We start from the raw sequence: 12,574 nt of genomic DNA, 5'->3' as shown, positions 1-12,574 counted from the left end.
TACACGGTTGGACGAGTTTATCTCAGGATCCAGATGAACTAGAGCAGAGGCAGCAGTCGTACATGGAAAAAGCAGATGGAACGGGAGAAGAAGACGAAACGGAAAGAAGAAATAAAGCTGAGAACTGAAAGTGAAGATGCCATTGAAGAGGAGGTCCCACAGCTGGACAAGGTTGAAAAGGCGGGAGGCGAAGCAGACAGATTGCCGCACAGAAGCTAAAAAGAAGGGGCCTGAGAAGATGGAAAAGCTGGAAAAGCCGGAACAGCCAACTCGTAGTAGAAGAAGAAGAAGAAGAGCCTTCAAGTCTTAGCGGTGAGGACACCAAGAGAAGGTTTGGTGAAGAGGACAGCAACAGCCGGACGAGAAATTCTCGGATAACCTCCAGCAACTCCTACGACATTTGCGGCAATCACAAAGTCAAGCTTTTACTTTTCCGATGCTCAACAGGAGAAGCAAGCCTCTCAGGTGGTGGAGAGAAGACGAACAACCTCCCAAAGTCAGCCTTCTTCGGACCTGTCTTCTCGAGAGCGCATGGAACCTGTGACGTTAACTTGTGCCACGAAAAAGTCCCTCGTCACGCTTAGAACCACGAGGAGTTGCAATAGCTCTCGAAAGGAGGAAGTAAAACCAAGAGTTACTCGTGGAAGATCTTAGAGTGGGACGTTTATTCGATTGCGATTCCAGTCTAGTGGCACTGGAAGAAATGGAAACAGGAAACATTTAGGAGCAGCCAAACCATTCGAGGGGTCAGCCACGTCGACTAACTGTCGGGGATTACAGGACGAGCCGCCTGGCCAAGCTGATCGGCGCTGCATGTCTGTGCTACTCAGACATGCTGACATGCACGGCTCGATGAAATTGTCCACGCACATCTGGAGCTCTATGAGTCGGAAAGCTGCGTTATCATACGTCATTCAGAAAGCTGAAAGTCCGTTAGCGCGATCTTGTTTATTTTTTCTTTTTACGATTTCAAGGGGTATTCTTCACCGGGAGAGTTGACCCTCTGGATGATCAGTCGCCGCCGCAATCTTTTCGTTTTCTAAAACGTTTGTGACGTGAACTTGCTGGGCCAATGCTGGGAATGAGAAGAATGCTCGTATCCGTTGCCGTGGAAGCAGTTGCCTTCACGAAGGCTTGCTTGGAGCATGCGGTTATTCAATTCTGTTGTCATTTTAGGACTTTTGTTTACACAGCCTAGCTTTCTAAGAGTGGGAAAGTTTACGAAACTATAAATTTATTAGTTCAAGACATTTAAATCTCTAGATGAGAGGCTAGAAAACTGTCTTTTTATGAGGCTAGACAATTCAGAGGAAATGCTCAGATATGACAACTCTGAGGTTTTATGAGGCTCTTCAGATTTTTTGGTAAAGTATTCCCTGTAGCCTTGGCAAACTCCCTCAAAGCTTCAATGGTCTTCTCTTGGCGCACAGCAAGCCGCTCATCCATATCCATTTCTCCCAATCTATCGCAGCGACCATATAGCATTTCTAGTGGAGACTGCAACATGTAGAAATGAATCAACATCCCGTGGACAATTGCAGCGATCGATCCCACAAGTAAAAGGGCTTGTCTATGCCATCCTAGCGGTGGAGCAACGGTGCCCAAAATACAGGCAGCCATGCAACTCGTAATCATCGTCATGTACACCACTATGAACTTGAACAATCCGGGCCCGTCATACCATTTGTCAGGAAGTTGCATTACCGGAGTGAGAAGTCCACAGCATGATATCGCCAGCAGCGGAAGCATCACCCATTGATTTGTGCTCATTATGGAACACACACCACTGAGAAAACCGCTGGTGCCTCCAACAAGAAGACCATATGCATTACTTTTCTTTCGACCCAAAAGGGCATAGAAAAATACTGCATGGACGCACTTGTCAGTCTCGAGAGAGAAAACAGTGAAACACTTACATGATACGAAGACGGGAACCAAAGCAGAAGCTCCGCTTCCTTCGGGGAACTCAGGGGGCCAAAATATGGCACCCATATAGAACCCATATATAGTGAAGCAATGACAAACAAGATTTATCAAGAACTGGCGCCGTATAATCCAGTGCCCACTGAGGTTCCAACTCTCGTAGATATCAGCAAGATCATACTCACCATTTGGGCTCAACAATCCCTGCTCCATAGGGTAACTTAGATTGTCCTTCGCCAAATATATCCTCGACTGTATCTCATCCGACGGCTATTAGAAAAGGTCATTAGACCACCCATATCAGCCCTAAACTGCAATTCAATAGAACTGGCAATTCGTGTCAGGCAAATGCGCTCCATCCTCGTGTTTAAGGATTCTGCTTAAAATTCATGGTTGAGGCGCATAAAAGACACTGGAATGAATTGATAAGTAAGGCAGCGAAGCATAGCTATGCTGCTCTAGAATCCATGATCAAGAAGCATGAAACCTGTTTTGTAGCAGCACGGTGACATCGTGACGCAAACATTGTTCTTGTGGACATGTCCACCAGGGCATGTCGTCACTTCTTTGTTTAAAAGTCCAGCTAAAAATATTTTAACCTTGATATTGTGTTGTTAACTAGGGTTTCTAGTATTGAGAAAAGTAGGCCTGGATCACGTCGTTGGAGCAGTGCGGCGGGAACGCCGCCATGACATAGCGCGATTCATCAGTGGCCACGCCCGCGCTCCACTCGAAATCCAGGCCCTGGAACTTGTCACGCACGGGAAAGCCCGGCTGGAGCCCCAAGATGAGGGGCGTCTTGTCGTCGATCAAGCTCGCCCTGAAGAGCGCCGGCTGCTCCGGATTGACTGTGAGAGAGGAGAGGTAGCTGTTTACGTAATTGTAGAGCGCCCCGCCATCGTTCTCGTACACCACCACGGACCTACTACTCGCCATACCTCTCAAGAACCCTAAACTATTCAAGTCAACTGCGCATTAAACACGTGGCAAATTTGTCCATGTGGCACAACAGCGTGGCACCGGTCAATGACACGTGACAGGATTTAAAGAACAAAGAGATTAGGATTAATTCGATTCTTCCAGTGCACCAAATGTTACAGCCTCTTCATGCGACGACATGCGCCTCCTACAGTCTCCTCCAACAATGGAATTGGATTTCCCTCCAGACAAAATCCACAATCCTCTAAAGCCATGGAGATCTCAACCTGGGCAACAAGGAATTTTCACCTGACAAGAGAAAGCGAGGGATAAACACGCGTACCAAATCTAGTTCGTCGCATCCCAAGGACTCAAAGGTGTCTTCCTGGTGGACAGCTTCTATTCCACACTGCTCCGCCACACTCTTGATAAGCAGGTCTCGGCCATCGTCCGGGAATGGCATGTAGAGCGATCTGGGTCGGCTGGCTTGCAGTGGTTGCATCGATATCACGCGGCTGCTGGCTGACCTGGTCGCGCTCAAGCGCAACTTGGGAAGACTGGCAACCAGAGGCACTGGCGGGAGACGCTGCATTTCGACCCTAATTTACTTTGATCAACTAAACCTCTGGCATTGACTACGCGTGTCAAAGCCAAAGACAATATCCACGATTCACAACCTGGATTTCTTTCGCGCCTGTTCGATACGGGTGAAAAACTCGAGAAGCTTTGCGGGGAGAAGCGATTTACGAGCTGTACGACATTGCTCCAACCGTGGAGGAGTCCGCAAGGACTTCCGAAAGCACCTCGACTTCGAAGTTGCTTTGAATCAATAGGAGCTGAGAGAAACAAGCGCAAGCACGTAGCTAGTTTAGTTTTGAGCTCTGGAAACATGGAAAATGGAAGGACTCACATCGTGTAGCGAAAGGAAGGTAATGCATCAAAATTGTTTTAGCTCCAGAAAAGAGCAACCGAAAGAAACAAGAGTCCAGTGCTCGGCGGAATCTTAAATGATTGTCCAAAACTTCTTGTCACATTGGGCGATGTTGTATTCTGCTGTGGAACACTGGAACCACAAACGAAAGATTAGACAACCATGTAACGAAATGCAACACTTACATTGTAGGAAATCGACACTGTCCATGACCTGGGAAGCAAAGAGATTACAATTAACACAACAAGAAACTGTGAAGGCGGTTAACTTACTTGGATCCGTGAAAGTAACTGTGGCCACTCCAGCGAAGTCGCAGCTCTCTGGTGCCATCATCGCCTTCTGGTAGTACTTATTGAAGGCATAGCTTGCGTGATCCAAAACCGTGTCCGGGAAGTAGCATTGCTGTCCTGGTTGAAGCTGGCTACAATCGGCCCGACCCTGTCCACAGGCGTAGTCCAGTGCCGCTTGTAAACTGCTGGTGCTCATGCCTTCCTTGGCAATACACCAGGATGGAACTCTGGTACCATTGCCACTCGCTAAGCTCGCCCCAGTCAAGTCGACGGTGTAAACTGGAGTCTGGTCCGGATAAAACAGCCCGTAGTTCTTCTCTGACGTCGCGCCTTGCCGCATGTCCTCGTTGAAGAGCTCGTACATATAGGCATTCATGGCGAGACCGGGTCTGCGAGGAGTTCCAGTGTTGTTGAGGATGTGCCTCACAAAGTTACTCGCATAGGTCGCAGCATTGTCGAGCGAGACCGCCACCTCCGCAGGATCACCTCTCGATGGCCACCCCGTCTCACTCACCACCAGCGGCATGCCTGTGAAGTTGAGAGCCGCCATAGCACTGTACACCCCATCAATGACCGTCTCAAAGAGGTTCGTGTAGAGGAGATTGGTGCTGGAGTCGATCTGTCCCGAGTTGGGACGGAAGAGGGCGAAGTCGATGGACATGGTCTGCTGGTTCTGCGCGTAGATCGCCAGAGGATAGAAGTTGAGCATGAAGTAGGAACTCGAGTCGGCCAGGAAGTCGAGCATCGGCCTCATGACAGTCTCCGCGTAGCTCTGATTGAAAACCGCCGCCGACGGAGGAAACCAGTTCTGGATGACCGCAGTTCCATGCGGTGTGGAGACTTTCACTTGGTCGTCGAGGTTGGCGGCCACGAGAGCAGCATGAATGTACCTCATGGTAGAAACCAGTGATGCAGCAGCAATGGAGTAATCCGTGAGAACTTGGCTGCCCACAACAATCCCTGTGATGTTGGTACCTGGGAGATAAGTCATGACGTTCTTCTTCACCCAGTCCACCGCCGAGGCATTGGATTTTCCCACGCTGAGGATCTCCTCGTTTGGAATCCCGACGAGCACCTGGATGTTGGATCCGGCGAATGCCTGGAGGAGCCCCGCGTCGGTGTCAAAGATCCGGACGTGGGAGATTTGCTGCCGCTGCAGGAAATCCACCACTTGCTGTGGAGTGGGCAAATTGTCGCCATCGGTGCCGTAGTTCACACCCACGAATGCTGCCAAAGCACGGAAAGATTTTTCACAGCTTTTAGGGCGAGTGGGAGGAAAACAGAGCCTACCCGAGCAGGAGCTAGCCAAGAACACGATCAAGAAGCCGACGATCATCTCCAGCTTCTCCGATACCGCGGCGTCGTCATTGGAATCGCGTCATCGAGGAAAAGAGTCGCCTGGAATCGCATGGAAAATGTGAAGAACAGCTCGAGAATCGAAAATACCTGATCTGATGAGGACGAAAACACGATCCCAGGGGCGCTACGCCGCCAAGGATTCCTCGCGCACCTAGAACATTTGAATCGATCGACTCTGACGAGTCCCTTGCAACAACGCTAGAGGCCTCCTTTAGGGCTGTGGGCTAAAAAATACCTCCAATCCAAGGAAAACAATAGGAATGTGGGCTACCTGCGAGTGACGTGCTACCGCCGGGTGGTGGAAGATTCGGTCATCTGAACAAAGATTCGAGTAGATCTCACCGTTAGTTGCCTTCCCATCCAACGGCCATGAGGGCAACGAGGATTCAAAATAAAGCGCGGCATGTACGAATGCCTAGAGTAGCTGCTATAGCAATGATTTCTCCCTCACTATCACCACGATGGAAAACATGACACGTGACAAACCACCTGGGAAACTCTAAATGAAATTGATTCTATTTCTAATTACGGCTATTAGCTATTTAAAATTGTCTTTTAGCCTTAGTGTTCGAAAAAATCAAATTAAATAAATAAAATAAATCTCTGTAACAAATATTCTATTAATATATTTAAACACTAATAACTATAAAGAATTTATGTATATTAAGTAAGATGTCCTGCAAAATAAATAAATAAATTTCAATTTCAATTTTATCCAGGGTATCCATCTTTATCTCTTTTACAAGCTCAATAAAAAATGGTGAAACAAATGAATGTAAATAAAATATTTCATCAACACAAAAATAAAGAAAACACAAAACAAAAAACATACCAGCTATCTAGGGTAAATTACATTAAATTTTACTTGAGAATTTCAGTGTATACTATGTTAATTATATAGAAGCATTTATCAAATGAAATTAGATTGTCTTCATTAAAAGGTTGGAAGTATTTGTACATGAAGTTATTTAACTGATATATACCTTGGAAAGAAAAATATAAAGTTGGCTATATTTGAAGAGAGATATGACTATTCTAATATTTTATCACTATTGCCAATTTTGATAAGCCATTTTATAAAATAAATATGATATTTTCTTAAACACATATTTTATATTAGTGAAAGTGTTTTAAAAATAACTACAGTTATTTATTTTAATAAAGCTTGAATGATAGAGCTTTTATAGTCATGAGTCACAATAAAAATAATTTGATAAAAGAAATATCTAGAATTATATTTGAGATATTTTAAAAATTTCAAAAACTTTACTATAATTAAAAAAAATTACATATGAAATATATATATTTTTAATCTATATTTAAATAAAATTTATGGAAATCGTAGGGTTAATATGTACTATTAGTTCGATCACTTTACAATGATTATCACATATCATTTTTAGGATGATGTTCAATGTTTGTATGAGTTTCCCATATATTTCCAAAGGACGGTGCTACAATGGTATAATGGTTTAAGCACAATCACTTGTGTGGATTGAAGCACTCTCCCATATGTTTTTAAATGCACATTTGGACATGCTAATAATTATGATGATGCCTTTTAACAATTACATCATCTTTATCAAAGGTTATCTAAAACAGTGATTTAATTTAGCATTCATTTCTAAAACCTCTTGCTTCTTGCAGAGCCAAATATATTAAAGCAAATCAAATTAGAAATGTTGTGATCAACACTTTATCAAAATTTTATAGGACTTATGTATGTACTTGTTCCAACCACCTTTGACAATACTCTTTACTTAGCACAATATTATAATATATTGCTTCTTTCACTTCTCATTGCACATTTTTTAACTCCACTTCCTATGAGAAATGGTCCTATTCCAATTGAGGTTGATGTTACTGCCTGATTTCAAGGATAAGAGCGTGGACATAATCATGGCCATAATGTCCTCTGTTGGGTGTGTGATAAAGTTAGTCATACTTTAGTATTGTCAATGTTTTTCGAATTGGCAACTTCCATTTCCTAGGTGGAGGCCTTAGTATTAACAATGTTTAATTGGTGGTATTGCAATGGAAAGGCTTGACACTGAGATGCTTATAGGAAATGAAGAGTCATATGAGTCATATTTGTACAAATAAATCAATGACCCTTTCATTTTTCTTTCGGGAGTATCATCAAGGGGTTTACTCAACACTAGTTCATTTAGTGTTTACTTTCCAAACTCATTTTTATAACAACATATCTTCTATTATTTTATCCGTGTAGGTTAATATAGGCTTGAGTTTATCTTCTATTACTTAGCATGTTACCACACGTTACCATTTATATTTATATTGTGCGGTAGAGCTAGTTTTCATTCTTTATTGCAATAGTAATACACACTTATGTCCATAGGATGAAGCGGACCTATTTATACATGTGGGCAATCTTGAGTTTAAGTTGTAATCATTGCAAGTGATGCCCAATCAAGCTTTTGACTTCATCTTCGGTATAGATTGGTTGCAGTGCAATCATGCTACGTGTGACTTTGAAACTTCTCCTATTTTTTTCATACTTCCTTATATTTTTTTGATTCCTCTCACTTTTGTTCCTTTTTGTTTCTTTGCTTCTACCCTTGCTTCTATCATTTTTGTTTCCCCATTACTTCCTCCTATATTTTTGTTTTATTCCTCTATTCCCTCTTTAGACCCCTTTGACAGTTTTTGTGTTGTAGTGGTTCACTAATTTGACTTGTTATTTAGGGCCAAGAATCATCTTATTCTAACTGAGAATGTTTGTCCAATCAAGATTTCTATTCGTCGTTGATCACGAAAAGAGATCAAAATTTTACATGCAAACATCAAAGAGACATTGGAAAAAGGTGTTATTTGAAAGTCATAAAGTCCTTAAGTGCAATTGACTCCAATTGTCCTTTCACAACATGAGGGGGAGTATTATATGAGCTTGGTACCAAACATAACTATACACATACTGGATAACATCATATTGTATCTTTAGTTAATAGAAAGACTTTTGCAACTTCTCAATCATATGATAATGTTTCATATACCTGCTTAGAATAAGAGAATCATAATAGGTATAGAGAGAGCGTGGAATAAAGATTGAAGGTACCATCAGCCATAAATGATCATCAAAATCCTTCTCTATAAAATAAAGGTCTTCTTTAAAGTGATTTTGAAAATGTAACTGCCAAAATAACAAGTCATTAACAAGTGATGTAAAATTTTCAAACCCATCACAAAGCCTTTAGATTTACAAATTCACCTTTTAAGTTTCATAAACCTTATCAAGAGAAGGTAAATCTTGTTCTGCATCTTATGAACACTAAACATCAAGTGCAATAACTGCTAACACTATAGAATCTTTGTTTAGAAAATCCATAAATGCTAAAATAATAGGATCGTGAAAAATATGAGAAAAGAGCGAGGAAGGAAAAAGAGCTCAAGAATTCCATAACTATAGAATGCCCCGAACAATGAACAATCTTGAAATCATATAACCCACCAAATAGCATAACCAATTAAGTTCTTCCACTTCAACAATAAAGTAGTTGTAACATGATCACTTTTTAGTAATGTCTAAGAACCATGTTGTTGCAAATATGACTTTAAGTATCAAAAGATACTTGTCAACTAACTATTATGAACACTCTCTCCTTACTACCATAACAATAGGAGGTTGGTACAGATGGTTCTTTTTATAGTTCTCACTTGAGCTAGTTGAGAAATTAGTCAATGCATGTGTACTTAAATTGGATAAACATAAAGTAGAAACCCTTATGTGTTTCTTGCTGAGTATACTCGATTTGGTTTAAGAAACTCATGTCATTAGCTTACCCCCATGATATTGAGTCTAGTCCCTCAATATTGTAACTTATTTTATTTGCCAAACACTTTGCTATATGTGTTAGTCCCATTTTAGTTTTATATGGTATTTATGGTAAGTGTCTAGATCCACTCAAGAGGCATATCTATGGAATATAGAAAGTGTTATGAACTCTATAATGTTATTTTTGCACCCTAATTCGCAATCTAACACCATTTTATATTTAGTAAGTTTCACACTTATTCCAAAGATTAACTCTTAGGAGTTGCTAATTCTTCAATCTTTGGTTTTCCTAAAAAAATTGACTCTATATATAACACTTCATCATGCTGATCAATTAAGTATTTATTAGACCTCTTTAGTTTGGATGAACCTTTTGAAAAACCCAACTAAGAGCCTTTTATCCACTTGTTAGAATCCATCTGTTACCAATATAAGGCAAGTTCATTTGTTCTTGTCTTTATCATTTTTTAACTATGTTCTAAAATGCATTGTTCTTATCTCTTCTTTATGAGTAGATTACCAACAATCATGGCCATGTATTGCAATGCAACACAAATCTTGTCCTGTATTAGAAAATATTTTGTTGTGCTTTGGTAGTGGGTGTGGAGCTTAGTTTTGATAATTTTGCTCCCATTGAACATTCTTTACGCTTGATTTCTTTAGCTTGGAGCCTTATCAGTTTGTTAGGACGTTCAATAGGAGCTGAGGTTTGCAAGCATGGTTTGCTCATAAGTTAGACTAATTTAATAGGATATTGTGTAAATTCATCCATGTTGGGATGGTTCTAGACTGTCCATTTTCCAACTTGTTTGAGCTTGTAGACGTGTAAAAATAATTAAACTTCTTAAGTTTATTGTAAGTGATGACATTCTACCTAAACATTATAAAGGTTTGTTGAGTAATGCAAAGAGTTTTACATAGATATTGTTAAATATTTGGTGCAGTATTTTGGAGTTTTCTTTGTTAACTTCACTTTGCAAAATTAATAGAGAGACATGGATATCATTAAGTTTGAGGAAGCAACTCTGCAAGGATGGACCAAACCTCCTTCTTGTATACATGCTGCTAATGTTAATTGCTTTGTAAATTAACTCCTCCACAGTGATAATATATTTAAATCTCATTTTATAATCACATACACTATAATGAAACAAGGCATTGGGGGTGCTTAAGTGCATGATTTGGGGTTCTAGGACCTAACCTCAAGTGTTTGAGCTCTAAGCCTTTTTATTTTGGTTGTTCAAGCTCTAGATACTGAGTAGTTTTAGCAAAACCTTTTGTATTGGAATTGTAATTCAATTTTCCAAATTTTATTTGAAAAAATACTATGAATTGATCTTTGTTGATTGGAGCATAAATTTAGAGGATCAAACCTATCTTAAAAGGAGATAGAGAGTTTGTCAAAAAGTGGTGGAATCAAAATCACATCCAATTTATTGGCCAAAATAATCTTGCTAAGTAAAGAGGAAAGCAAAAGAAAAGCTAAAGGGGAAGAAGAACTAATATGATCCAGATGGGGTCAATAGAAATGAGAGCCATTGAAGCTTTGTTGAGTCATGCTAATAACTTTAGGAATTTCTCTACAAACTTGGGCTCTATCAACTCCTTATTATGCTTTAACTCCAAAAATGTTTATTTACCATGGGAAAGATAGAGCAAATTGTCTCACTCTAGACAGTTCATCTCAAATCAATCCTTAGTAAGAGTTTTTGCAAATGCTTTTCCTTGTGTAGCATGAATTTTGCATTGGCTAGCAAGATGTAAGACTAGTATCGTTACTTGGCAACCTTGAAGTCTTAGTTCTTGCAGTTGCTTATAAACTTGGAACTTTACTTTACACTTTGAGTGCAGACATATTTCATATTAACCAGTATGTGGGAAATGCATCAGGATCTTTGACATTCCTACATGTCTTCAGACTAGGTTTGTGAGGAGTTCCAATGTTGTTAAAGGATGTGCCTCACAAAATTCCTTGCATAAGTAACAGAATATTTAGGCAACACCTCCACATTCTTGGTATAAGTAGTAGAATATTTAAGTAACACCTCCACATCCATAGGATCACCTCAAGATGGCCACTCTATCTCATTCACTTCATAGCACTATAGAGCCCATCGGTCTCAAAGACATTGGTGTAGAAGAAATTAGTGCTAGAGTCTATTTGTATAGAGTTGAAAATGATTGTGATTGAAACTTGTACATTGCTCTTTATGCAGTCTTCGGTTGAGGCATTATGCTAAGCATTTACTCATGTGAAATTCAGATGAATTAATAAGAATAATAGCACAAAATAATGTTTTAGGCGAGAGAGTAAAGATACATTAGACTGGAGCTTAGTACTTTGACTACAGCACTATTGAGCCATGAGCAAGATTCATTGTTGATTCCCTAGATTTGGAAATAATTTAGTGCAAGCAGTAATAAAAATTTAGTGATACTTAATAGTAATTGATCAATTTGTAATTAGAAGAGAAGTTGATATTAATGAATCCAGATGAGTATTCATCACACATTAAGATAAGCCATATATTGTTTTAATGATCATATGCAGTGACTTTGTATTCTTTTTCTTGCTCCTTTGTTGCAATTTTTTGGCACTCCAGGCAATCCAACAATCCTTGGATGGGCAATCCAACATGTGCATAGTCTAACTCTAATATTTCATATAAAACTCTAGAAACCATTAGATAGTAGAATATTATAAATTATAAATATAATATTAATCTAAATGAATATAGAGTTAGATAATAGAATATTCTAAAATATCCAAGCATATTCTAGGTATATGTGCTCCTCTATAAATTTAAACATGGCCTCAAAAATATTTTTAGCTTGATTGTTTTATTTATTTATTTTACAATATAATTAAAGTATAATGATTAACTTTCATTACAATTTATAAATATATCATGGAATAAATAATAATATATCAATTGCACTACGTATTAACTATATTATAAAGCTCTTATTTGCTCTTTACCCTTATATAAGTCGATAAATGTCATAAAATGGTGTATACATTTTTATCTTATTGTAATTTTAATCCAATAAATGTAATAAAATTAATTTCACAATCCAAACTTCTAGAGCATCACATCCTTATTGTTTGTGTGTCTTAGAGCATCATATCTGGGCTTTTGAATCTCCTGCAAGCGTCCACCATGCTCCCACAGGTCAAGTACACAAGGCAGTCCCATATTCCTAGCGATTGAGTTTGCTACAATGGCTAGGATTGGAAATCTTTTCAGAAATTTCATGGCTTCCGCAGTCATGGAACAGAACACTTTATCGGGCTACAAGTATACCATCTTTCAAGACACGAATTTCTTATATGGCATCCACATTTTCAAAATGCCTTTA

At 39.7% G+C, this 12,574-nt stretch overlaps 2 protein-coding genes across 2 annotated transcripts; both read right to left on the bottom strand.

Annotated features, from left to right (window-relative positions):
• Nucleotides 1-2,965: 2,965 nt before the first annotated feature.
• Nucleotides 2,966-3,443, bottom strand: LOC112348651. Its single transcript, XM_024681583.1, has 2 exons — nt 3,185-3,443; nt 2,966-3,128 (listed from the first exon to the last, which is right to left on the bottom strand). The coding sequence occupies exons 1-2, from the start codon at nt 3,431-3,433 to the stop codon at nt 3,018-3,020; spliced, it is 360 nt and encodes a 119-aa protein (XP_024537351.1). The 5' UTR covers nt 3,434-3,443; the 3' UTR covers nt 2,966-3,017.
• A 312-nt stretch (nt 3,444-3,755) lies between these two features.
• On the bottom strand, nt 3,756-5,648 carry LOC9649578 (glucan endo-1,3-beta-glucosidase 3). The gene is made up of 5 exons (XM_024681580.1): nt 5,509-5,648; nt 5,353-5,460; nt 4,045-5,289; nt 3,958-3,985; nt 3,756-3,904 (listed from the first exon to the last, which is right to left on the bottom strand). The coding sequence occupies exons 2-5, from the start codon at nt 5,396-5,398 to the stop codon at nt 3,790-3,792; spliced, it is 1,434 nt and encodes a 477-aa protein (XP_024537348.1). The 5' UTR covers nt 5,399-5,460; nt 5,509-5,648; the 3' UTR covers nt 3,756-3,789.
• Between the last annotated feature and the right edge of the window lie 6,926 nt (nt 5,649-12,574).

Source organism: Selaginella moellendorffii, unplaced genomic scaffold (assembly GCF_000143415.4).
Source record: "Selaginella moellendorffii unplaced genomic scaffold, v1.0 SELMOscaffold_31, whole genome shotgun sequence".
Classification (NCBI taxonomy): Eukaryota; Viridiplantae; Streptophyta; class Lycopodiopsida; order Selaginellales; family Selaginellaceae; genus Selaginella; species Selaginella moellendorffii.
The sequence above is the reverse complement of the archived record's forward strand: the minus strand, read 5'-3'. Positions and strand labels throughout refer to the sequence as shown.

Coding starts and splice junctions, on each gene's coding strand:
- LOC112348651 (XM_024681583.1), bottom strand. CDS start 3,433: ATGCAGCGTCTCCCGCCAGTGCCTCTGGTTGCCAGTCTTCCCAAGTTG. Junction 3,129..3,184: donor GATGCGACGAACTAGATTTG/GTACGCGTGTTT, acceptor CTTGTTGCCCAG/GTTGAGATCTCCATGGCTTT.
- LOC9649578 (XM_024681580.1), bottom strand. CDS start 5,398: ATGATCGTCGGCTTCTTGATCGTGTTCTTGGCTAGCTCCTGCTCGG. Junction 5,290..5,352: donor CTTGGCTAGCTCCTGCTCGG/GTAGGCTCTGTT, acceptor GTGCTTTGGCAG/CATTCGTGGGTGTGAACTAC. Junction 3,905..3,957: donor CAGTGTCGATTTCCTACAAT/GTAAGTGTTGCA, acceptor TTGTGGTTCCAG/TGTTCCACAGCAGAATACAA.